The 25,458-nt window shown below is 39.4% G+C and overlaps 1 protein-coding gene across 4 annotated transcripts in view; it reads left to right on the top strand.

Moving 5' to 3' along the window:
* Window positions 1-25,458, top strand: part of MACROD2 (mono-ADP ribosylhydrolase 2) — an 850,774-nt gene that overhangs the window by 479,816 nt on the left and 345,500 nt on the right. For all 4 annotated transcript variants that reach the window (XM_071422251.1, XM_071422242.1, XM_071422232.1 and 1 more), the window contains one exon: window positions 16,905-17,026. In XM_071422251.1, coding sequence (XP_071278352.1) covers window positions 16,905-17,026 — 122 coding nt within the window. The remainder of the gene's footprint in view (window positions 1-16,904; window positions 17,027-25,458) is intronic.

The raw sequence follows: 25,458 nt of genomic DNA, 5'->3' as shown, positions 1-25,458 counted from the left end.
ATATGGTTAAGGACTCATGCTTTTCTCTTTCTGATATGAGAGAGAAAAAACCTGCATTCTGACCTCTGTAATTTCTCTCTCTTGTTGCAGCATGTCCTAAACTCTACATATGCCTAATTTCTAACTAGTCCAAATCTTCTGGTTTTGAATTTTCCTTTTAGTCATGGAAATAAGGATGGAATTCAAATTCACTGAACCATGAAACCATTAAAGAATCAAATACAGCACTTGGAAGGGTCAGCTGGATAAAAACTGGACTTGAATATCCAAATAGCAGAGAATGCTCTTCTTAATTGCTCTCTTTTTGAGAAGTTACTGAATTGGAAAAAAGCCCCTCTCGTAATGAGAATATGTATTTGGCAATTTTATAGCTTATTGGTTAAAAGATATGTTTTTAAAGTTTTGCCTGTTTTCTTTCTCATTGCCTGTTGATAAACATACTCTTTACATGACCTTAGAGATGCCTCATTGACTTTTGCAATTTGCAGTCAGTGGATTTTCCATGTTCATCCCTGATGAATCTTAAAGAATCCTAAGACTTTCTCTTTTTAAGGGTTTTGGGGTTTGTTCTGTGATGTAGATACCCTTCCTCTCTTAGAAGTCCTTTTCAGCACTAAAACATAGTGTTAGGTTTTGGGTGACAAGTTTTGAGGATTAAGTAAATTGTGTTCTGTCTCCCTGGCTATATTGAACACACTTCTATCCATTGGGGGTTTTTGTGGGTTGTTTTTATTTTTTTGGTTTTGTTTTTGGTTTTGTGTGTGTGTGTTTGGTTTTTTTAATAATTGTGCCTTTTAATGCAATATGTGGGGTTTAAAATATCAGATGAAAGGATTTGGGCGGGGTGCAAGCAAAGTCACTCTTAAAGATCTTTAATTTTTTTTTAATGAGTTTTCTGTGACCTTTAGCAAGACTGGACTAGTGAAAAGGATACTCTTCAAAGACTTTGAAATTAAGGTGGGTGCCAACAAGACTTTCACGAATTTTCAAGTTCCTTCTACCTGTCTCTCTCTGTCTGTATTGCAGTACAAGAAATCTTTGCTTCCACAGGAAGCAACTTTATTTCTACCTAGGGCTATATGTTTCCTGTGTGCTATCTATTCTTAAAATGAAGTCTCAACTGTATGTGCGGCTTACATCCACAGTAACCATCTATCACTTGAAAGAAGGTTTTAATTAACAGAACCCTAATTTTAATGAGGTACTGAGTCATGATCTTGTAAATTCTGTGGCACAGAGAATCACTTAGTTCAGGTTCACTCATAACAATCCTCAGCAGCACAGTGTGTTTTATGACTGTTGAACAGATTTTGATGTTAATCTAGGAGCCCATTCTGGAGCGACTTTGTTCTTTACATTGTAAGCATATTTTGAATTAATTGTGTTAAGCTTTTAAAGCATAACTGTTACTTGCCTTCTGATGAAAATGCCTGCTATGTCTGAACTATTCACCCTGGGCCTCCAAGGACATTCAGTGCTCTCAAATCCTTCCCAAAAGTGTCTTTGCTGCAGTACCTAGGCCAGGGTAGGTATCATTTTTGCAGAACCTATATGCATTTAACAGCTGCAGCAAAGTAAGCAGGTTATGCCATTTCACTTATCTCCAGAGCATGCTGTGCAGGAGGAGAGGGCAGTTTTGGTGGCGTGGTTGATGCTCTGGCTGAGATGTGCTAATTTCCATGTGCTGCACTTGACACAGAAGCAGAAGGTGGGAAGTGAGGCATCCTTGAGTCTGTGTGTCCTCCCGTTGGAGCTGGATCCAAGTGGCAGCAGCACGCTGAGCTGCTTTAACCTGCAGCCAGCTCTCCCTGCTCCCCAGGGGCAGTTCCAGCGTGCTGAAGACAGAAAGATGCATCCACAAGATCCCTTTCCCTGCAAATGCTGCTGGGGCGAGGATGGTGGCCCTGCAGCAGTGTGGAAATGTTCCCTTTGTGGGAGGGATAGCCCTGGGGCAGCAGCGCCTGCTGCTTTGCCTGCTGTTTCCCAGAGCCCTTGCTAAGCACAGCACATAGGGGAATTTAAGAATGAATCCCTGCGTGAAAGGGTGGGGGTTTTTTCCCTTCTTTTGAAGTATTATCACTTACAAGAAGCTATTCAGGTTGTTGTGAATGTTTTTTTAATGGGGACATTGTAAAGACAGGGCTCCCCCATGGAATCAAGAATGAGAAATGTTGAAATAGTTCCCTGACAATGGGAATAGAATGCCATTCTGACAGATTTTGAGCACTAAATATACAGCTGTTTATCCATAGCAAAATAGGAAATTGATGAGACTCAAATCATTAGGTAGACTATTTCAGGTAATAATCATGCATTAAACTAAGTTTTTTATTATTTCATAATCCAAATGGCCCAGTATTTAACTGGATTTTTTAACTATTATGGACCTTTAGTACTATTTTTAAAAAAGACTGAGTAGAATAAAACAATTTTGTGTTGGAAGGGCCCTTAAAGCCCATCTAGTTCCAACCTTCTTTCCATAGGCATGGATACCTTCCCCTCAACCAGGTCATCAAAGCCCCATCTAACCTGGGGGAATACATCCAGGGATGGGGCATCCACTTCTTTTTTGGGCAACCTTTGCCAGTGCCTCGCCACCCTCTTAGGGAAGAAGTTTTTCCTAATTTCTAAACCTATCCCTTCAGCTTGTAGCCATTCCCTCTTTTCCTATCAGTCTGTGCCCCCTTGTAAGCCCCCTTTAGTCTCTGTAAGAGGCTCTAAGGTCTCTAAGCACTTGGTTTCACTGGATGCTTCTCAGCATTGTCTTCAAAGAGGAAGTGCTCCAGCCCTCTGAGCATCTTCTTCATGGTTCTCCTCTGCCCTCACCTCAGCATGTCCATTTATTATCCAGCTTCTTATGTTACCCCACTGCAGATGGGGTCCCACCAGAGTGGAGCAGAGGGGCAGAATCCCCTCCCTCACCTGCTGCCTCCCGGTGCTTTGGATGCTACACAGGTGGTCTCTGGGCTGCCACTGCGTGTTGCTGGGTCATACTGAGCTTCTCCCACACCCAATTTACCCCCAATTCCTTCTCCTCAGCGTTGTTCTCATTCCATTCTCCATCCAGCCTATACTTGTGCTTGGGATTACGCTGACCCACCTGCTGGAAATATGCTTTTTAGGAAATTGATATGTTATTTAATATCTTCCTGATACACTAATGTTATGTGAGCACACAGCACTATACCCATCTCTTTACTGCCAACATTCACACTTGAAGGGCAGACTTTTGCATTTTTGAAAAATGTGCATTTCATACCATTGGAGTTCAACATAATCTTTTGACTTCCCCATCAACCTCTATTTCATATTATCAAGGAGATACACTTCCAGAATTTAGCTGATGCTTGTGTTTAAATTATTGGTCAGTTATTTTGTACTAAGATCAGCAAACTATGAGGATAATTTTATTTGAATCTAAGTAGTCTTCCTATTCAAGCACTATTGAAAAAAACCTTAAATCCACATTTAAGTTACTATTCAAACTCCAGTTTTAAGTTACAATTCAGACTCCAGGTTTTTTAAGTGATGGTGCGTTTTCATTGTCTTGTCCTACTCATTGTGTGATGAGAATGTAGAATTATATCTTCTGGTATCTGTGGCTTGTACCACAAATAAATGTAACTGTACCCAACTTGTTCATCAGCCTGTAATTGAGAACATCAGCAATGGTTTTCCATTTTAGTCACAAGTTCCAACAGTTTTGTTTGTGGATTGGTTTTTTTGTTGTGGTTTTGTTTTTTTTTTCTTTCTCCAGAATTTAGCAGAAGTGAATGTGCATTTACTCTGGTAATCCAGTTTCAGGGGATGTTATCAGGGATTCCTTTTTGGAAGCATCAGTGTGTTCTTCTTGCACCTGAACCCTTGCTGAACACTAAGAGCTACTCGACTAGTTTTTACTATCTGTTGTCCTGTAAAGTAATAAATGGCCCAAATTTTCTACACACTAATTAAAATTCCATTTCTTATGAATTCCTTAATTGAGAGCAAGTCATTATGTGCTTTGTTGATTCTTAAGTGCAAAGATAATTGCAATGGGCAGCATGAAAGTGGTTTGATTATTGCCTGTCGACTCTTGTGAATTCTAATAGGTCTAATTGCATAGCATCAATTCATCATCTCAGCATCACTTTTTATTATTAGCTCTCTGAATTGTAATGTGCTCATAAAGAAGTGTAGTAGTATATCAGGGATGACATGGTACCTGGCCTATTGTAATTTTCCTTCCTATCCTAATGTTACCAGAGAAATTAGAAGTTTAGTATATGGTCCTCCTTTCCAGAAACTACTTCAAAATTTGTCTCCATGAAGAAAAGGATACTGTCTTCCTCTGAATTTGCATTTATAATTTCTCTGCTAAATGATAGTCAGTCCTATTTTCTTACTTTTCTGAAGTGTTCCCATAAATCCTGACCATAATGTGTTGGCTATGAAACATCTATCAAAAGCTTGATGACAGGGTCCTTTGTTATTGCTGAACCTTATTTAAATGATGAAGACCCTAATGAGGTGAAGTTCCCAACAAAACTTGGTTATATTAGAATTTTGATCTGTGGGAAGTTGGGAATGAGGATTGGTTTTGTGGGATTTTTGTTTGTTTGTTTTTGTGATTTTGGTTTTTTTGGTTTTTTTTGTCCCTAAAGCCAAGAGTATCAGGTATCAGTTTAGAAAATCTTGAAGATGGCTGACTATAACTAGAGAGGAACACACATGAACCATGAACAATATCAGCACTAACATGGAGCAAAAGCTCCCTTCTGAGTGTTTTTAAGAATGAAAAGATGCCTTTGTGCTTATGTTAAAGCTCTGCCTTTTTCTAAAGCTTCAAAGTGTAGTGAAATCATCATCCAAGATTCCTCATCCTTGGCCTCTTCCATCTGGTACTATTTAGAGATATCTCAAACAGCAGCCACCAACAGCCAGTGCTTCAAAGTGATTTTCCAAGTCATGCAGCAGCCCAGGTGGGTTTTAGCACTTGACTGTGTAAATGGGCACTGTTGAAGCAATTTGATTTACCTTTTTTTGGAGCGTTGCTTTCAGGCCCAGAATCCTCACTGAAAACACTCACCTGCATAAGGTCGGGTTGTTTGCCGTGATTAGTATCAAGCATTTGGCTTGCTTTGAAAAAAAAACCACTGCAGTGGTGTCACAAGAACACGTGAAAGTACATGTCTGTGTTTGATTTTCCTTTCTGCTGTCTTGCCCAACATGTTTTAGCTTGCTTGCTTGACTGTATGTTGCTCAGCTGGTAAGGTCAGCCAAATGGTTTGCTGCTTCACGTGCTCTGGTTTCTAGTGCTTTGTGAACAATAAGAGCTGACATTATTCTTGAAGCAACTGCTTTCACTGTGAAAATACCAGTTTGTCTTTCTGACAACCCATGCAGGGGGAAACAGCGCTGTAAAGTACAACTTTGCACATGGACTTCTAAAAAGTCCCTCTAATCCTCAGGCTGGTGTTCAAGTGGTAAGGTGATTTTGCAGACGTTTCTTCTTTTCCTGGAGAAACAATGCATTGAATTTGTGGATACTGCAGGTGGCAAAATGACCATTTTGCCTCAGTGACAAGTGCAATAAAATTTACAAATATTTTCCTCAGTATGGTTCCCCAGAAATGAAGCAGTTCCCTTCAGCAAGGGGCAGTCTTGGGTTTGGAAATGGCATGTGGTTCTGACACCTGTCACTCTCTCAAGTTTTGCCATCTCCTCATTAGGTGTTTTTTAAAAGGCATTGCTGCCATTTCTAGCCCCAGTCTTTCTGGTTCCCAGTTCCTAAACCCCAGTATCCCTTTTGACTTGAGTTAGAAATTCTCCACTGGTGATTATTGTGAAATGCCTGGACAGGCTAATGGCAGGCTACAATATTACTGAGCACATAAGTTGACTTTAGTTACATCTGTGTATCCTTTACAGAGAGTAAAAGCTCAGGAGTGTCCTTCAGCAGCTCTTTTAGCTCATTACATGACTTTCCAGCAGGTTGTTTAAGTACATTTTTCTCAACTGAGTTGAACAAGAGGTGACACCAGCGTTTCTCCAAGGGCTCTTCCTCGTGACATTGACATGGAGAACATTAGCAGTGCAATAAGCCTCAGCAAGTTGCTAACAGTTCACTTTGCAATACATTTTTTATCTTGGGGAAAAAAAATAGTTTCCCTGTTTTTTATTTTGGTATGTTTGCTCGTGCTGAAAATTCAACTGTTTACAACTTACACTGATGCAAAACACTTTCAAGATGCTTGTCAAAGCTTGTTTTTCACTTGGAACCACAGAAGCATTACATATTGTGTAAAATACCATACCACAATTTTTTTGCTAAATACCCTCATTGGATGCATTTCATGTTTGTACTTAGCTTTTTTGTCTGCCAGTGATTCTGAACACGTTTGCTGGAGACTTTTAGCTCCTTTACACCTCGGTGATGCTTACCTGTGGTGTTTTGGTGAGCTGATCTGAGTTGTAAGCAGGCAGCCTCTGTACCCCAGCTGGCAGCTAGCCTGGCTGAGCTGGTCACAGTCCAGGACAAGCTGTATATGCCTCAGTATGAACTATTGCTCAGTTAGATGTTGTATTATGAGCACAATCCAGAGAGTGAACGGAGTAAAAGATGGTGTTTTCTTGTCATCTTCTATTCTCTCCTTTTGGTATCTCTCTGAGCTGGAAGGCTGGAGAGATCAGATGATTTCCATGTGATGCTCGTGGTGTCTGTGAAAGCTCAGACCTGAATGAAAACTGATAAAAGCTTTAGGGGCAGAGTACCATGGCCAGGCACAGCCATGTTAGTTTCTTTGTTCCCTCGCTTGCCATGAGTCACATCCTGCTGGAAATATGGAGTGAGATATGAACTGAAGGGAAAATTGTAAACTTGGGCTCAAATTTCAAGACTCCTGAGAACAAGCCAGATGTAATAGGTTGCGGGGTGTTTGCACTGGGCAAAGGCTCTGGTGGCTGAATGTGTGTGTCACAAAGTGTGTTAGGACAATTCTATCTCTGGTGTAACCCTGCTCTCCCAAGCAAAATGGCTGCTCTCAGTCTTGATTCCAGACTTATATTTACTTAGTTGCGCTAAAACAGTAGTTGGATTTATTAACAATATAAATTAGCCTCTTTTCTCCTTTTGTTTGAAGTATTCAGAGAAATAATAGCTGCTTATTACAAAGCATGCAGGTAGCAGGGTAGAAGCACTGAAGTTCTTCTCTAAATCTGTTATTTTTTTCTGCGTTCTGTATCTGTAGTGTAGATGATCCGTCTCTAGTCTGTGCAGACACATGTCTTTCTATTTCCCTCCTCCCTCTAGGACCAGGCTTGCTTGTGCCCTCCTCCATCATCTGCTGGCTTTTCTTGTAGGATGGATTGCAGAGCGCTGGGTTCCAAGTACTAATATTTGTCTCATTGCCAGCTGATGAAACTGAACTATCTTTCAAACTAGAGAGCATCTCTGGGGAAGAGGTGGGGGGAGAACAGTCAAAGGAATTTATCTTGGCACGTACAGAATTCTCATAACTTGGTGTCTGGAATATGTTAATATCAGGAGGGTGCTTTACTATGGTTTCAGCCACCTAGAATTAAAATACAATTGATGATAGAAAGTGAGATTCCTCTTCTAGGCAAGAAGTCTCATCCTATGGTTCAAAGAGCTGTCCAGTTATTTCACTTATCACACTTATGTAAGGCAATTAAAGTGGCACTGCCAACTGGAAATCTAGTCAGCTTTTAAAAATGAGTTGAGCTTGCCTTCAGGTGCTGCATCATGTCCCTGTTTCCATTGACTGTGTTTGACTGAGTTTGGGGGAAAGATTTCAATAGTAAATATATTTTTTTCCCATTTTTGTTGTTTTGTGGTAGATTCATAGATATAGTAGGGCAAACATGTCTTAAGGAACTGACTTCAGACAAAGATCTGTTAAATGCAGCTTGCTAAAAGTACAGAAGATAAATACTTCAGGTCAAGTAAATTAGAGACTATGGTTTTCTTGTGAAAGTAAAAAGGTATTAAGAGTGAGATTATTCAGTCATGCCATTTAATAGATGAAATGGTGAGTGTGCATTCCTTCATCCTGAAGGTGTACTCCTCATTTCCTCTGCTGGTTCCTCTCTGTTTGGATCCTTGTTACCTTTAAGCAGTAGTCTCACCAGTTTTTGTGAGATTGCTCCCAAGTTTAGAAGCAGTTTTCCAGTTTGGAGCTATAAATCACTGTGTTTATTGCTGTATGGAATGGAGTCCTGTAGCACAGTTCAAATGAATCCTCAGCTCTGTCTTTTTAACCTGGGGTTTATTGTATTTTTAAAAATATTTAATGGTTTCAGTCTTTTAGTTTCTAACCTTTTCCTCCATCTGCATCCAGCTGGATTTGAGAGCTGATAAGTGGTACCAAGAGGCTGCACAAGCCTCTCCTATCTGTACTGCAAGAGCTGCACTGCATTGTTTGTGACAAGGGAAATACTGAACTTTCCTTGCATGGTTTCCAGTATTCAAACTTGAAAGTTAATTAGGCTGATGTAGCTGCCACTGGTGTCTTTAGTAGATACATGGAGAACCTGTAATTTTATAATATTTTTTCTGTTTTTCTTAAAGAAGACACGCAAAATCCTTAGCAACGCATCTTATTTCTGCTGTGAGGGATATGTAGATTAGAGAAATGTCAAACAAAATTATGTGCTCCAGTTTCTGAGGTGAAAGAAGTTTGTTTGTTCCCAAGAAAACATATAGTAATAGTAAATGAATAAAACAAATGTGGGAACTTTTTGCAATGTACTTCCCTTAAGGAACAGATGCACAAGTGAATCTATGAATATAATAAATTTGTCTTTGAAACTCTGAGTCATACTTTGCCTCTTGAAGAAGCCAATAAAACTTCTTCTTAAGGAAGCAGTTCTTCCAGTATTTTATAAATCTTTTTACCTGAAGTGATCTGATTAAAAAATTTGTATCCCTTCAGTGGGCAGATAAAACCAATGCTGGCAGTTTCCCTTTGTTCCACCTGAGGTTATTCTGCTGCGAATTTGTTATTAAGGGTTCTTTAGTTTGGTCTTCTGGAAACTTCCTGCTGTAATCATCAATCCTTTCAAGTGAAGATGAATATTTTGTAAGTTTCTATGATAATATTTTTAATTTCTACATGAAGGACATATAATTTGAGTGATTCAATATTTTCATGAGGGAAAGAAAGCCTTCAAGTATTGGCACAGTAATTGGGGATCTGCTTGTATTTAAGATGTCCCATGGCATGGTAAACATAACATGTTGGATTGTTTTCTTTGTTTCTTGGGATGTCTTCCTTTGTTCCAACATCCGTACAATAACTTGATCAAATAATAAAGAGCATTTTAATACGAAATCCTAGAAGTTATCAAAACAGAATTTGCACAGAAAAAAGTCCTTAAAATAGGAAATTAAGAGCTTTTGCTATGGCTTGTTGTTAAATTATCAGAGCACTCTGTAGCACTGTTCAGCACTCAGAGGAGAGCATAAGAAATTTAGTTCTGAGTATTAAAATTTTCTGGATAAAATCAATCTGGTACTATATTTTGTAATGAAGTTGAGGGAGGTTTTCGTGGATATTTTTGGTTTTGTTTTTTTTTTGTTTTGTTTTGTTTTGCTTTTGGAATTTTATTTTGTTTTGGTTGTTTTGCTGTTTTATTTTGCCCATGTCCTAAAGGGTGTATTTATGCTTCAATTGTGCAATACTCCAGCAGAGGTAACTAAATTCACTTCCACAGAACCAGGCTGGACACTGAGAACAGACAATGTGTGACAAGAGATCCACGCTTTGAGAAGCCGAGAACATAAATTAGCTAATTTCTGATTTCTGTGCCTGTGTCATTAATCTAATTCCAAAACTAGAACTGAAGTTAACTTGATCCCCATTTGCATTTTTATGACTTGATTTGTGTTGCATGTTTTTATGGGTAATATTTGAGAGATTCTCTACTGAATCAAGAGTCCAGTGAGATTAAGTATCCCTCAAATTTACATGTCTGCTGTTATATCCTTCACCAGGTGGTGGATTTCGGTGTAAAATTTTTGTGGCATGATAGACTGAAACTCTGTCTTAGTTTCTAAAGAACAAATACTTTCAGTTTAGGGCAAGCAAGTTTATTTCTGAGTGTTGAAAAGCCTTATCGAATGATTTAAACCCAAAGTCGTTCACAAACATCTTTTGCTATTCAATATAATAAAAATAGAGAATCTTTGTGGCTCATGCTTTGCTATATGTAGCAAACATAAACAAAAAGGCACATAAGGACATTTTTGTCTGTAGCCCTGTCCACTTGTGAGGAATAATAGTCAGTGAAAGGTGGAAAGCATTGCTTGGGTCAAGGGATCACTTGGTGCATGTTTTCATGAGCCACTCCGTGAGGAGGGTGCTTGCCTGAGCTCCTCTGCTGCTGCAGCAAAGTGAGCTTTCCTCTAGTGTGTGGGGAAAAAATCTGCTGCTGGGGCAGCACAATTTCATCTCTTCTGTTTATCAAGGTCTTTACTTGGGTAGGAAGGTAGGGAGCAAGGATAACATTTGAGCGTTTCTGCTGCAAATCCTTCAGCCGAGATTAAAAAACGAGACCGGGAATAACAAGTCGTGAATGTCACAACTTCACGTTCAGTCCTGTCATGTTCATTTCATGTTCACTGGTATCACACTAGGAATATCCCAAGCAGAGCTGTTGCCTTTTAGCTTTCCATGTAGACCATTATTTCCATGGAAGTTGTGGGGCCGTCTGTCTGGCCGCTGCTTTGACATCTGTCATCGTGGCACTAAATTGTTTTGTAAAACCCATTACTTTGGGATACAGCACGGTGTCTCTTAATTGCACCGCTTGATTCTCCTGCCTGAACAGAGCCTACTTTTGTTTCCACTGTTAATGGCGAGGCCCTGATGGCAGAGCGGTGCTGTAAGTTCATTGATGGGAGGGGAACTGCTCTGGGATTACACAGACCTACTTGGGCCTTGTATTTTATGACAAGCACGAGTGCCAAAGGGGCTTGGGCTCTGACTTGTGTGACTTAATTCTCTGGCTGGCTGCGGAGGCAGTGGTGTAAGCATTGTAAACAAGCTCCCTGTGTTTTTCAGCTTCCCACGGGTGCTGGGCGGTCTCTCTCTGCTAAATGCAGGCTATTGAGTGCAAACTTGTGCAGCTCCCCACAGGGGCTCTCAGACTCAGCAAATCCCTCTCCTCTCCCTCTGGGAATATTGTTTTCTGGCTGTCTGTGCTGTCTTGTCGTTCGGATATACATCTAACCCACGATGAAGGATGCTGGTTAATAATTCACAGTAAATATATTCTTTACCTTTCCTTGGCAGACAATGCCATTTAAGTGAAAAATGGCTTAAATATTTTACACAAATGACTTCTAGATATTGTAGCTTTTGCAGCTAATGAAACATTTTTTTGTATTCACCCAAAACAGCTAATTAATCACAGAAGGCAGTTATAAAAGGTACAAAGTTCAGATTGAGCAGTGCTTACTGCCCCAAGCCTACAAACCTGAAAGTGACTCTTTAACTGCTCATAAACACAATATATACCTATACAAAGCAGAGAAAGGCTTTTGAACTTGGGAGTTGTATGGTATGTAGTCACACACAGCACTCAGTGATTAATAAAATGCGTCTTACATTTATAATATTCAGCTCTGCTAATCTGCTTTTGGAGACACAGAATTAGACTGCAGTCCTGTGGGATTCATTTCAGCTGAACTTAAAATTAACAGCTGTTTTTTGCATGCTGAAAATGCACTTTTTATCTGCGAGTGCATGTAGCTAGAAATAGAAAATGAAAAAGCTGAGCAATTTGTATCCCAAAGCAATAGGCTGCTCACATTTCTGAAGAATTGGGGTAGCCAGTAGGTATGAGTATCTGGAGGTAATTCCATTTGCCACAAACTGAACCCCAGCTCAGATCCCTTTTCAGCACCAAAGTGATGGGTGCTTATTGTGTAAATCAGCTGATAATATTTACAAGTGGAGCCCTCAATGTTCTGAATTTTTACAAGTTGTTTTTTTTTAATTCAGTGGTCCATGCAGTTGCAGCACCTTCCCTTTTTGAAATTCATCTGCTTCCCTCTGTGATTGACAGGGTCCAACTTTGTTATGCAGTTGGGTGGATGGGCTGATTATGGCTATGAATGTGTAAAAATGGGGTGAATGAGAGAAAAAATATGTAACTGATTATGGCTGTGGTTCATTAGCAGTGTGAATGCACCACACTAACATCTGTAAGGGAAGGAATGAGAGAAACTTACTTGTACTTTTTTAGTTGCTTGGAAAAACTCACTGTGCTAATATTTTTGCCATCCAATGTCACGTTTTCAAAGAACAAGGGAAGAGTAAATTACATTGTGATTCATTTAGGTCAGTCCTCCAGGTGGGTTTTTGGAGAGCAGTCACTTCTTTTCACCCTTTTCAACTGGAAATGATGTTTCATCCTTGCCCACACTGCCCTGCCCTTTTTTCATAGCAGTACAGTTAAAAACTTGGGTGAGAACACAGCAAGTTAAGGTGTATGGATTGACTTTTTCAAGAAAAAAACCTGAGAAAACAAGCCTCATTTGCCTTCTTATGCATAAAGTTTGTACTCTACAGCAGTTGTAGTTTCATTTCTGAAATACCTCCTTATAAACACTGTTTTAAACCAACAGCTTCATTAGTATTAAAAGCAGTTTGATCCATTGTTGTGGCCTGAATCCCAGATAAGGATACACCTTCCTTGGGGGCTCTCCACCTCAATGACTATTAAAAATGTAAGCAAACATCTCTGCTCTGTGTACACACAGTGATTTATGGACCCATGGATTGCAGCTTTCTTTTTAATGAAGTTTCCTATCAGTGTGCTTGGCTGGAAGACTGACCACAGTAAATCAGCAACTCCACAGCAGTGCTGGCAGCTTCTTTTGACATAAAAGTTAAAATACTACAAATGGGTAGTGTGGCATTCTCTGAGTGATGACCATTCCCTTTTTGACCTGTTTACCTTCTTTTGGAGACAAAAAAACATGATTTGGTGTTTGGGAAATGTTTGCATCCCTTACTCCTGTTTGACCTCACTGAGAAGCGCTTGGACCCCAAAGGGTCCAGACTCCACAAGAGCAAACAGGAGCCAGCTTTTCCAGCCAAGCTCAATATTTTTTGAGTTTCTCTACATTTTCCCCAATTTAAAAGTCTTTAGGTGATCTTTTCTGTGTCATGCCATTTGTCCACAATGTACCTTCAGACCATGGTAATGCCCATCCCCATAGCTGGTGCTCCCACCTGCCTTGCTGCTGCAGTTGTTTTGCCTTTTCTGATGAAATTCATTCCTTTTTATCTGTCCTGTGGCAATCTTTTACTGTTGTGTTTTCCTTCAGAAGGCCCATGCTCTTCCCCAGGGTTGGATCCTTGTTCTGGCAGGGTGTGGAAGGTGCCAGCTAGAACAGCAGGGCAGCAGTTCTGCCCTGAATTTTCTTGTGGACAAACATCTGTAGACCTCCCCTATGGCACATACTCCTCCATTCTGCTGCTTTCTTTCTGCAAGGGATAAAATGTGAGCAGAAAGGAAACTATTGGGACAGACAAGCTTAAAGTTTGACAGTCTTTGTTGATGTATTAAAAATAAATGGTTCTGCTTCAGCCTGTGAAGTCTGATTCTCAGGTAGCAGCTGTGTGGGCTGAAGGAGGGGGAAGAGCTGTTTTGTTTTCTGGTTTGTTTCCTTTATGCCTGTATAATCTCAAAGGGTTTTGCCCGCCTGCAAACTTAAAGTATTTCGGAATAGCTTAAGCAGAATAAGCTCAATGTAGTTGACCTTACTGTAGCTGTAGTTTTTGTAGTTTCCTATGTAGTTTAGGAAATGTATGTATACACTGATTTTACTGACCATGTACAACAATATAATTTTTACTTCCCTGTTTGTCTGCTGACCATAAAGCACTGGCATATTAGTAATGCTGCTCTGCTAATACAATCTTTATCAAGTGTTTCAGTATAATAATGTGCCCAAGAAAAGCATTTCTTTGCCGATAATATGCTATGAACAGTTACAGTAGTTGTGATATTTTTTATAAACCAGTTCATAGAATCACAGGATGCTTTGGGTTGGAAGCGACCTTAAACATCATTTAATTCCAAAGCCCCTGCCATAGGATGCCTCCCATTAGATTGGGTTGGTCAGGGCCTATTCAATTCATAACCATCTTTTGGGTCCTGGCTAAAGAACCACCTATGATGGACTTGGAAAAATTTAAACATAAAAGCTAATAACTTCATTAAAGGTTACTTATTTATGTGAAGTGTCTGGTACAGCAATACAGTATTACTGATGGGTTGCTATGAAAATGCTAAATTGGGAAGTTCTGAAAAGAAGATGACAAAAACATTTTGCATTTATTGAGCAAAACTATCATTATTAAACTAGTGTTTAATAATGAAAGACTAAAGGAATGGAGCTAAAGATTTGGTGAGTGAAATTCATCTAGAAATTATACTGTGGGAGTTTTATACAGGAGGACTCTGGCAAGAATTTCGTACTTGGTCTGTTCCCCAAAACTCCTTCTTTCCTTTAATTAATAAATGAATAATTTAAGCCATTATCTTCAGCTTTCAAGGAGCTGTACATTGAAATGCAGGAAACTCAGCCTTAGCTGAAAGAGGGAAACATTTATGATGCTTTTCTTCTTAATCTTTTACACATTCTTTTAAAGTTGGTTTTATAGTTGTTCCTTGATTTGCTTGTTGGCTGCTGGGTATTGTGAATTCGAAATTCATCATGATAACTCTGATCTTGGTGTCTGTAAATGTGTAGGGAACTTGACTGCCTTGAGATTCATGAGTATTTTCATTTCCCTGTAGAATCATAGAATCATTTAGGCTGGAAAAGACCTTTAAGGTCATTGAGTACCTCCAGTAACCCATGCTGCCAAGTCTACTGTTAAATCATGTCTCTGGCCTCATAATCGAAGTTCACCTGTTGTAAAATAAAAAACAAGGGAAAAAAGTCAAGAAGTTTTGTTTCGGTTTTTTTTCCCTTTCTCTGAAGTTGCCAGAACTTCCAAATAGAAACATTCCTTGGGAAGTTCCAACCTCCAGGAAACTGCTGTAGTCATGAACAGAAATTAGTCTTTGGTAATAGAAGTATTCACATAACCTTATCTCTGCACACAGAAGCAAATTTTAAACTAGCTCACTAGCTCTATCCTTTTTTCAAGTCCTTTCTTAATAGCCCTCAGTTTATGATAGTAGCTAAAAAACACGTAGGAGTGTAAGTCTTTTCTGAGCTCATAGGTTGTTTTAGTGTCCTGCTGTCATCCCCCTTGTCAGTGGACAAAAACTCAACACCTGCTGAAGGTTCAGTGGTAGGGAGGGTTCTCTGGAGTCACTGTCTGGCAGCTGTGGCATTCAACAGAAATTATCCGACCCGTCCATCTTGTTCCCACAACTGGAGAAAATTACTGTGATCAAAATGGAAAGAAGAGTTCTCAACCTTTTATTTACTTCACAGGAGGGAGGTTTTCTGTAGCAGTTGGGAAGTTTAGCTGTTACAGGTTTCAGTTCCCATCACAGTGGATTCCTCAGTGTTTCTGGGCACTGGGGATCAGATGTGCTTTTATTTCCTGATTTATCAACACTTTGTGGCTAATGTATAGAAAAGATTCTGAATTTTTCAGAACAGAGCTCAGCCTAAAAGCCACCTTTTAAATAGCAGAGAGCAGACAGATGATGTCTGAATGTAAAAAAAAAAAAAAGACAGTGTGCATTTCAATGTTATTTTGTCCATTTTCTCTTATGCTTTGGCATTTGTTGGATGGAAATCATCAAAACCAGCTTGGACAAAGAATAATGGTGTTAATTCAGTAGGATTTGTGAGTAAATTAAAATATTCTGGAGTATAGCAACAGCAGATGTTGGTTGGAAACCTGACCCACATGGGACAGAAACACAACCTAAAAGGGGACTAGCAGTACTGCAGTTGAAAGTGTTGGCCTAATCCCTGTTAGTGCAACGCTGAAAAAAGAAAATAAAATAGTGCCACTGTTTATCTCTGCTATGCATTGTAGGAAATTATAAAGAAAGGGAAAAAAAATACTTCTGCCACCATAGCTCATTTTATTATGCTCACATACACTATGGAAGAATGATGTGTAAAAAGTAAATGTGCTTCATAATGGTTGGGGGGCTAGGAAGAGGGAGATAAAAAAAAATTATGGTACCTTTAAATTTGTAGGTATCTTTTCAATGCTTTTTTTACTCCAGGCTCCTAAATTCATTTTTCTTTCAGCACTTTAGAGACTTTGATTGATTGCAGCATCAGATTTTGATGAGTCCAAAGGCATCATACCTAAGATGACTGTGCTTTCTCTTTTTGCTCATTATAAATTTCTTCAAAGAGAATATTTTGTTTTACTGCATGGCATCTCCATCTGGTCTGATGTGAGAGGAGAGCATGTTTTTTGAATAACCAACACATTCCTAAGTCTCAACTTTTCTTCTTCTCAAATGGTTACTGAGGAAAAGCAAAGATGACCTGTGCATCACCAACAATGCTGAGGTGTTCTGTATGGTGAACTTCCCCAGTGAGTGGGCTTTGAGGAGTGAGAACAACTGTTTCAAAGTTCTACAGTATTTACAGTTGTAGAGGCCTTAAGATTTAGAGGATTTGTGCAAACATTTCATCTCTCCAGTGTGGGCATTGCAGTAGACATGTAACAAGCATTCCCTGTATCTTTCTCATGTCCTCCTTTAGTCCAAATCCTTCAAAATTTAACCTTTGCTGATTAGTGTTTAATTATTGGACGTGCAGATTATGATGTGTTTTCTGGTTAAATACATTTGTTTACATTGTTATTTCTACCTTTGTGTGTAGCTATAATACCAGATTGAATTGTTGTGTGACACAGTAGCATCTTTAATGTTTCTTTATCATCTTTTTTTATTCACTGCAGATGTGATCCATACTGTTGGGCCAATTGCAAGAGGCCATCTCACTGACGATCATAAAGCAAACTTAGCAAGTTGCTATAAATCCTCTCTGAAACTGGCAAAAGAATACAACATCAGATCAATTGTAAGTATTGTGGGAGAGCACATTATTGTTCTTTCTAGTTTGGATCTTTCTCTCCTTGATGTAGAATAATTATGATTCTAAGCTTCCAGATACATTTCTTGCTCTTCGTGCTATGAGAACCCAAAAAATTAAACATTATTTGGCCAAAACAATTGCTGGATGAAAGGGCTAAGCTTATTTTAGGAGTTGGGGAAAGTGTGCCTGGTAGTAGGAGTACAAGCAGCTGTCTCACTGAAGAAGGGAGGAAGCTGATCCCATGGCTCATTCTTATACTGTATTATTTATTTAAAAAACCCTAAGAAGCTCACTGGTCAGGAGGATAACTGCATGCAGTGTAGCCTCCTAAATAGCTGAGAAGTGATTAATGTGTTGCTTATTCTACCTATTAATAGTTCTTCCTAAAACTAAGGGTATTGGTCAATTGTTACTGGTTTTAGCACCCTCTCACCAAAATCTATCATAAAATAGCCTATTTATGTGATATTTCATTGAAATATAAAGTTCATTGAACTTGAAATGCATAGTACAGTGTTTTACCTCAAAGTGCCAAATTTTCAAAGGCCACAGAGGAAAGGAGCTTTTCCCTCTCCAGCTCCAGAACTTTAACTCTGTAGCTGACACGGTTGCAGCTTATGTCTTCACATATGCATGGCTTAGTTCCTTGTAGGTCTGAGAAAGAATTTGCCTTCTGAGCCTGACTTCACACCTTTGGGGCCATTTTGGCTGGTTATATGATAGCACATATTTTTGGCAACTTAGAATGCAAACATACTCACAATCTTAAAAAATGTAAGCTGAACCAATGGTATTATATGAAGGTGTAATATTCAGTAAGAGGAAGTTATTAACACTGAAATACCACAAATGGAAGATAAAGCTTTTTGGGGAGAAGGGCAGGACAGTTTGTAGGGCTTTGAACTGAAGTCAGATGTGCCCTTCAGAGTGAGACCTGATGAATATTATTTATTTCTTTCTCTTTGGTGAGAGCTCTGCTCTTGGACACTTTTTGTGCTCATGACATCCTCTCTCTGCTTCTCAAAATGGTTCCCAGCAGGCCCTCTTTCTGCCATTATACAAACCATTGTGGGGTCTGTTTTCTTTGGTGGGTTTGAGGTTTGTTTGTTTTTTGGTTTTTTTTTTTTTAATTCTAGGCATAAAAATTAGCGCTGAAAACAGCCTTGGGTTGGGTGGGCACGCGTTGAACCCCTCTCTGGTATTGTTTAAACACTAAAGGATGTTCATGCAATTCTCACTGCAGTTGTTCCTACATCTATCCTTGTTTCTGCCTGCTCTGGGCAATTACAGGCTTTTAGGGCATTCAGGTTAGTTTGAATAAAGTTGCTAATACAATGTGGGAAAACGAAAATAGAATAATAATTATAAAAGGGTGTAAAAAAGAGTATTGAAATAACAAAGGAAAAACTTTAGTGGGCATTGGTCAATGCAGGCAATGCTTGTGTCTGTCGAGAGTCTGTAATTTTTAGGACATTCTAGGTGGTAGCATGGTGTTTAACATGGAATAATAAAAAGGGATTGTACTCATGGAAACTAGCCTGATATTTCATGAAAACTAGCCTGATATTTTGTGAAACTTGGCCTGGTGTTTTAATGAGAAAAGACAACCACAGGAGAAATCATACACAGGTTATTTCCTTGCTGGTTAAGAGCTGTTGCCTGTGCACCTGTTTGAGATAAAAAATGCTCAGCACCCGGACTTGCAGAACACAGCTGCACAAACTGAACAGGAGCCAAGAGCCATTCATTCATGGCAGCATTTGGAAGCTTAGCAAGCAATATGGATTTTAAAGGCCACATGACAGATCATGGGCTGCTCTGAAAAGCCCTAAGGCCGGTGATTTCAGTGATGCCTTGGGAAGTGAAGGCTGCTTGAGTGTCTGTCCTAATGACCAAACCAAGCCTGGAGAAAAGTAAGATGTATAATTCATTCAATTAGGGAGCAGTAGTTTACTGTGAGTCTGAAGGAGAGGAATGCCAAGTTGTAAGTGGGTTTCACAAGATCCAGTACTGTAGGTGTAGAGGGAAGGAGAAAAAAGTGATTTAAAATATCCACAGATTTCTGAGGCTTGCAGAGACCTGACAGAGTGAGCAAAGGATTCAAATTGACTCAAACAGACAACATTTGAGTGTCAATTGAGTTATGGCAACAGAAATATTTGCAGTATGAAGAAGACAGACAAAAACTGGGGGGAAAGAAGTTTACCTGTGTAAAAATAGGAAGAGAAAATCAGCTGTGCTGATGGATGGCCTATTTTGATTGCCTCTTTAACAAGAAGATGAAGTAAGTATGTGAAAGAGAAAAACAAGGATTTTTAAAGTAGATAATGAGTAAAAGGAGGAAAGGCCATGTTAATGACACATAAATAAATAGCTATTGGTGATAGCAAGTTGCAGTATGCTAAAAGAATTACCTAAATCAGCGAGCATCAGTGCATTAGTAATTGTAATGATTGAGAAGGAAGCAGGAAGACATTAGATTGTAACAGCACAGATCTGTTACCTTCAAGAACAGAAAGGACAAATCTAGAAATGACTGCAAAAAGAGGAAAAAGCCCCACCACAATTGGAAGTACTTTGAACATGAATTGTGTCAAAGGAGCTAGAATTGCTGGAGGCATTATGAATAGAGGGTGATGATGAATGGCAGCATACTGAGCTGGACCAAAGCATGCAGGGTGACTCAGGGTGCACCACTAAATGCAGTTTAATTTAACAACTTAATGATTTTTGAAGAGTACATAAACACCTCATTAATTACATTTACAAATGATACTACAATAGGCAGCGTTGCAAGCACTGGAAAAGGACAGAGATATATGGCAACAATTGATGAGAGACTGAATATTACCTCATCAGCATCCACTCCAGTACCAGAAGGGAGTTTCTGCCTTTGTTGCAATGGAGGAGAGGTCAGAAATGTAGCTGACAGCTACACTGGAGCTCAGCACAGGAAATGATGGAGTAGCATGTGGTGGGGGAAAAAAAACCAGTTCACAAATAGTCAAAGTGTGTCAGAAAACCAGCACAATGAGGAAATGGTCTTGAATAATAAGTCTCAAATTAGATGTACTTAAAGCAGTTTCTTGTTTCACTGTTAGATATTGTTGACCTGCCTCTGGAGAAATGATGGATGCCATAGAGGTTGTATTGCAGTTCAGAGTGGACTGGGGAGAACAGGAATAGTATTCAAAACAGACCCAAACTCTCTTACACATATGTGTATATAGTTGTTTAACACACTGAGGAAGGGAAGCAATTGCCTTGAAATACTGTGTAAATTCTGAGATGCAGCTTTATGGGGGAGAGGAGAGAACAATATCATTGTGTGTGTGATATCAGGGCAATTACATGGTGGAGCTGGTAGTAATTTAGGCTGCTTTCACATCCAAGGTGTCCAGGCATGGATGAGAGCAACTCTGGCTAACTCCTAAGGGAGCACTGATATCTCATCTGAACATGTTATGTTCATATCTAAAGAAAAAAGGAAGATGGGTACAACTGAAAATGAGATGAGGGAATGTGATGAAATGCCCGTCAGAGCGATTGCCAAGGTTCACAATCCAGCAGCAGCCCAGCTGTGGGTGAGGATCTGCATGGACATTAAGGCAGGAAGAAAAGCCTCAGGAACAAATTTGATCATCCTCAGGATTGCTCAGAGAAATCACACAGCCCCTGACAATTGTCTCCTGAGCCTGCTTCCTGAAACATTTTATATGCAATATGAGGTTTCAAATGCCATATCAGCTATTTTGTACAGAGTCAGCCTCTCTCAGGTCATCCACTCCATCTGCCTTCTAGGTTACTGAATTTTGTGTTAGCGTGTGTCCTTGTTATCTTGCATTTCCAAATCCACGTGTTGCTTTTTCCTCAGCACTTGTTTGTGTAGCTGTGCTCCCTCTAGGACACTTGTGCTGCTGTCTGACTATTTGTGTGGTCAGGGTGAACCTTTTGTCTTGGATGAGTCTTATTTATATAATCCTCTGTCTGGTGAAAGAGGATACTTGAGACAGGTTTTTGTTTATCTCCACTTAAGTTGGTACAGCTGAATGGGAGAAAAAATATTCAAGGCAATTCAAAGAGAGTAAATAGCTGGTGTTTGAGCAAATTAATTTTATTAAATGTTCAGAATAATCTCTTAATAGTAAAAAATGTGTATGTTGATGTTGTTCTGTTTTGCACAGTACTAAGGATTGCTATAGTGCATCAATTGAATCTCTGCTGCCTGAAACACTGGAAATACATTACAGGCACCAAATCTTTAATGAAAGAAGATCTAGTAAAAAACAGTCTAATAGGTGCTTTTCCTCCCCTGGTTTTCTGTACTGGTTTTCTAAATAAGAGAGTCCTACAGCCCAATTAAGAGTAAGGTTATCAGGCAGACTGGGGCAGTTGTAATCACTGTTTTCAGATTTTAAATTGGTCCCCTGTTTACACAGTCTTTGAAATTATTTACTCTGTGTGCTCTAAGTTTTTCATGGGACCTCTCATCCTGCTTTTCTTTGCATGCACTTCTTTGAAGCCATCTGATACCCTGGAAGCTTTCTGAACATCAAACACTTCCCTGCCACCTATTTTATTCAGACATCACTTGCGGTTTGAAAAAAATTTCAATTAATTGCTGTCAGTCAGATTGCAGTTAGATGTTATGAACTGCACAGAGAATTTAAAAAAAAGATGGTGTGTGTTGCTGTGGGTGGGGTGCAAGCCAAAAGAGCTGCAGTGTGTTTGCAGAGAAGGGAAGTTGGTGCTGGTCCCTCACTCAGAAGGCAGGGCAGGCTTCCTCCACAATGGTTAAGGAAATGGGGTTCTATTTGGGACTACAACTCTGCTGTTGTTCAGGGCTGTGCTTGGAATTGCAGCCTGCAGGAACTCTTCATGTTGGCAGGGGGTGAATTGTGAAGCTTTAACAAGAGGCATTTCTTTAGCCTGCACCCTCTGACCTCCACCTCGAGGGAGAATTACAGGGGACCAAAGGGGGCAGGAGGAAATCCTCTAAGAATGTGGCTTTTTGAGTTCCAGAAGGAGCTCTGCTTATCACCAACTAATGTATTAGCAACATTATATGCTAAATACAGATGGTTTTTTTTCCTGTTGTTCCCCTAGAGTCAGGTAGGGAGGAGTTCATGTTGTTCTTGAGCCGTACTAGTTTAGTTTGATGTGGCATTAAAAAAAAAAAAAACAAAACAACACCGCAGCAAAAAGATCTGTCTCTTTCTGTGCTGTGAATGCAGAAAGTTGTTCTGCTCCAGGGAAAACCTCTTAGCTGGACTTCTCAGAACAGCCACACTGCTGCTCCTGTCTGAAGTACATGAAAAGGCAAAAGGGCATCTAGAAATAGCTCAGCAGTGAGAAGAGGGCCTATTCAAGGGCTGATTTGCTCATCACCAGGTCGAGTGGAAAAGCCATTGCTGGGTGGTAGGTAGGATGGCCAGTGACCTGTAATGATGGGATATTCCTGGGAGAGTGGGTTGGGTCTTTGGGCTCTGAATAAAGTGTGTCCCTCCTGTGCACACAGCTTATGCTGCATTTTTTTGGGGGAGCTTTTTCACAAAAGTACGTTAAATAGGATCAGGAGGTGCTTTTTGAAATCCATGTTTTGCCTCCATTCCTGGGGTCTTCAGTCACTGTGCACAATGCATGATACTAGCTGTGCATTTGCAGGGGCTTTAAAATTAAGAGTATTATTTGAGGCTTCCTTAGAGAAATATTTCATTCCTTTATAATTAAGTTAATCTACAGGGAATTTCAACTCTTATCCTTTTTTAGATGTTTTTTAAACAAAGATCGTGTAATTATATTTTGTCTGTGATTGGCAAAGTTAATACAAATACTAATATAACTTGTTTGTACAGAAACACTTAATAATTATTCAGAGCAGCATATAAAAATACCTCAGGAAAGGTACCTGCCACTTACCTGTTTATAGAACTTAAGAAAGAAGCAAATTTTTTTTCATTGTCTAAAATATTTGTCTCCACGTGTAATTAGGGATTTTTAAAATAGGTATGCACCAATATCCTTGGTATTTGTATCCACTTTCAAAAGGAAGCTGTACTTCTGCTAGGCTGCACAATTTAATTGAGCTTCATTTGAGTAGAAACACGTTTAGCCTTTGTGATGCCTGAATCTTCAATTATAACTCACAGACTGAAATTTTCAGTATCTGTTTCAAATCCAGTGTGTTTTCAACTCTTCCTGTCATAAATTATAAAATTAACGAAAGAGGAATTTTATTTGAATTGTAGGAAGATGCTTAAAAAGGTGCACTGTTGTCTGTTGGTCTAACAGTTTGGTTTACACTCTTGCCTTTACCTTTCTTGCTCTCTTGTGTTGTAGAGTTATGTTTTAGGGAAAAGTTAAGTGATTTTTTTTTTTGCTATTTCCAACAAAACTTATTTCTTGCTGAGAATGTTGCCATAGCAATGAGTTAAAAGTCTGAAATTCCTAAAGATTGATTTTATCATCTTGTTTTCTGATATAGATTCATGTCCATCAATCAGAAGAGTTGCTTTGGAAAGAAAATTTCCACAGTATCATAAATCCACTTAATTTGTTTCTTTGAAACACTTGTTTAACTTGTAAGCTATAATATGACTGATGTTATGTTTTCAGACTCAGTTTTCTCTCCAGCTTAGCCTTCCTCTTTTATTTTTTCCCTTTTTAGCTTTCTTCTTTTAGATAGTTTCCAGATAATATCCTTAAAAATTAATCTACGACTTCAAGTTTTTCAGTTTGCTTAATCATCATGTTGGCATCAAATGAGGAGGTTGTGATCTTTCCCTATGGTTCCAGAAATTATTATAGTTGGCCATACTTTTCTTAATCAAAGGTGAATCTGCTGCTTTGTTTTGTGCTCCCAACCATTTATTCCAAAATTATCTTGGTAGATTGAATTGCAGCCCTTTTTCTTCAATAAGGGTTTCATTAAATGAAATTTATGCAGCGAGATGGAGTGTAAATTGCTACACCTAAACAGAGATGCTCATTCAGTTGAGAAAGACTGAGGAATGATTGAAGCACTGGGCAGAGACTCCTCAGAGAATAAGCTGAAGTTTGTCGTGGATCATGCACTGGTGTTGACAACCTTACAACCCTGTTATGGGAAAACCAAGAAAGGAGCAGCTATTGAGTGACAATTCAACAGGAAAAATTGTGAGGTTACCTGTTGTGCTGCTGTGTCCAGTGGGGGAAGACAGTGTCTCAGCCAGAAATGGAGTTAGAAACACACCAAAAGTAGAGTGAAAGAGAAAGGATTTTAAGCACAGAGTAGAGGAGACCAAAGATGAGAAGAAGATAAAAAACCCCTAACACATAAAAAGCTATTGAGGAGTAAAAGTAGATTGTTGGCTAGGGACAGGACAAGAAGAAACAGACTGAAATTACAGCGCTGAATATTTAGATTTGAGATTGTGAGAAATTTCCTTAATGGAAGGTTGGTAAAACATTGGGAAAACTGCTTAGGAAAGTTGTGGCTCTACCAGCATGTGCAGGTGAGGCATCACCAGCATTTAAATTTTGATTCTGCCTGTCTGGTTATATATGCAGTATGTATTTCCTAGGGGGAAGTGGCTTTGTTTGATTTGTTGCTTGAAATGTATGAGAGTGTTTGGTTACTGTGGCTAAGAGTGGCAGAAGCAGCTCAGAGGCACACAGTGATCAGTTGTGAGTATGTTTTAGAGCAAGGCACCACACAGAAATTATTTGTTGTAACAGTGATGATGCTGTGACCCCATGTGATTCTTCCTTTTGTTCAAGTTTGTAGTGGAGTATGTCTGTGATGCTTCCTGCATAGGAATATCCACACCCCCCTTAGTGGTGAGCACCTTAGCTTAGGTGTTCAGAAGTGTTTTAAGTACAGACAGGGACAGGAACAGCCCCAAAAACTGAGCAAGTGCTTGAACCTCTGCCAGGAGATGAAACTCAGGATGCTGGGGCTCTGATACTGCACCAAGGGGCATTAACAGAGGACAAAGACTAATATAACCCTTTTACCCACCTGGATCATCTTCAACCACAAACTGTCTGATGGTATAAAGAAATAACTGTGTTGGTTTAATAAGCTGCATTACCAGGCAGTCTCAGTTCTCCATTTTGTTGTTCTGTGGTGTTGCTCTTGTAGCTGTTCTGCAACATGGTGATCTTTGTGATGACAAGAGGGAGAAAGGTGAATTATTTTTGGGGGGGTTTAATGAAACACTGACTGAACACTGAAAAAAACATCCTGAACTGGTGGGGGAAGAAAGGGAATTACTTGCTCTGGAATAAATTCTGCAAGTTTGTGTATGTGATGGGTTTAATGTGTGATAATTTGCCAATCACCCTCTGGGAATTCTGTGCTTAAAAGGGTGAAACTTTCTAGAGAAACACTGGCTGTTGGCTCAATAATTGGAGAACTGTCTCATTAGGGAAGGATA

The sequence above is a fragment of the Agelaius tricolor genome, unplaced genomic scaffold (genome assembly GCF_023055355.1).
Source record: "Agelaius tricolor isolate 1412-34295 unplaced genomic scaffold, bAgeTri1.0.p SCAF_1, whole genome shotgun sequence".
NCBI classification, from domain to species: domain Eukaryota; kingdom Metazoa; phylum Chordata; class Aves; order Passeriformes; family Icteridae; genus Agelaius; species Agelaius tricolor.
The sequence above is the reverse complement of the archived record's forward strand: the minus strand, read 5'-3'. Positions and strand labels throughout refer to the sequence as shown.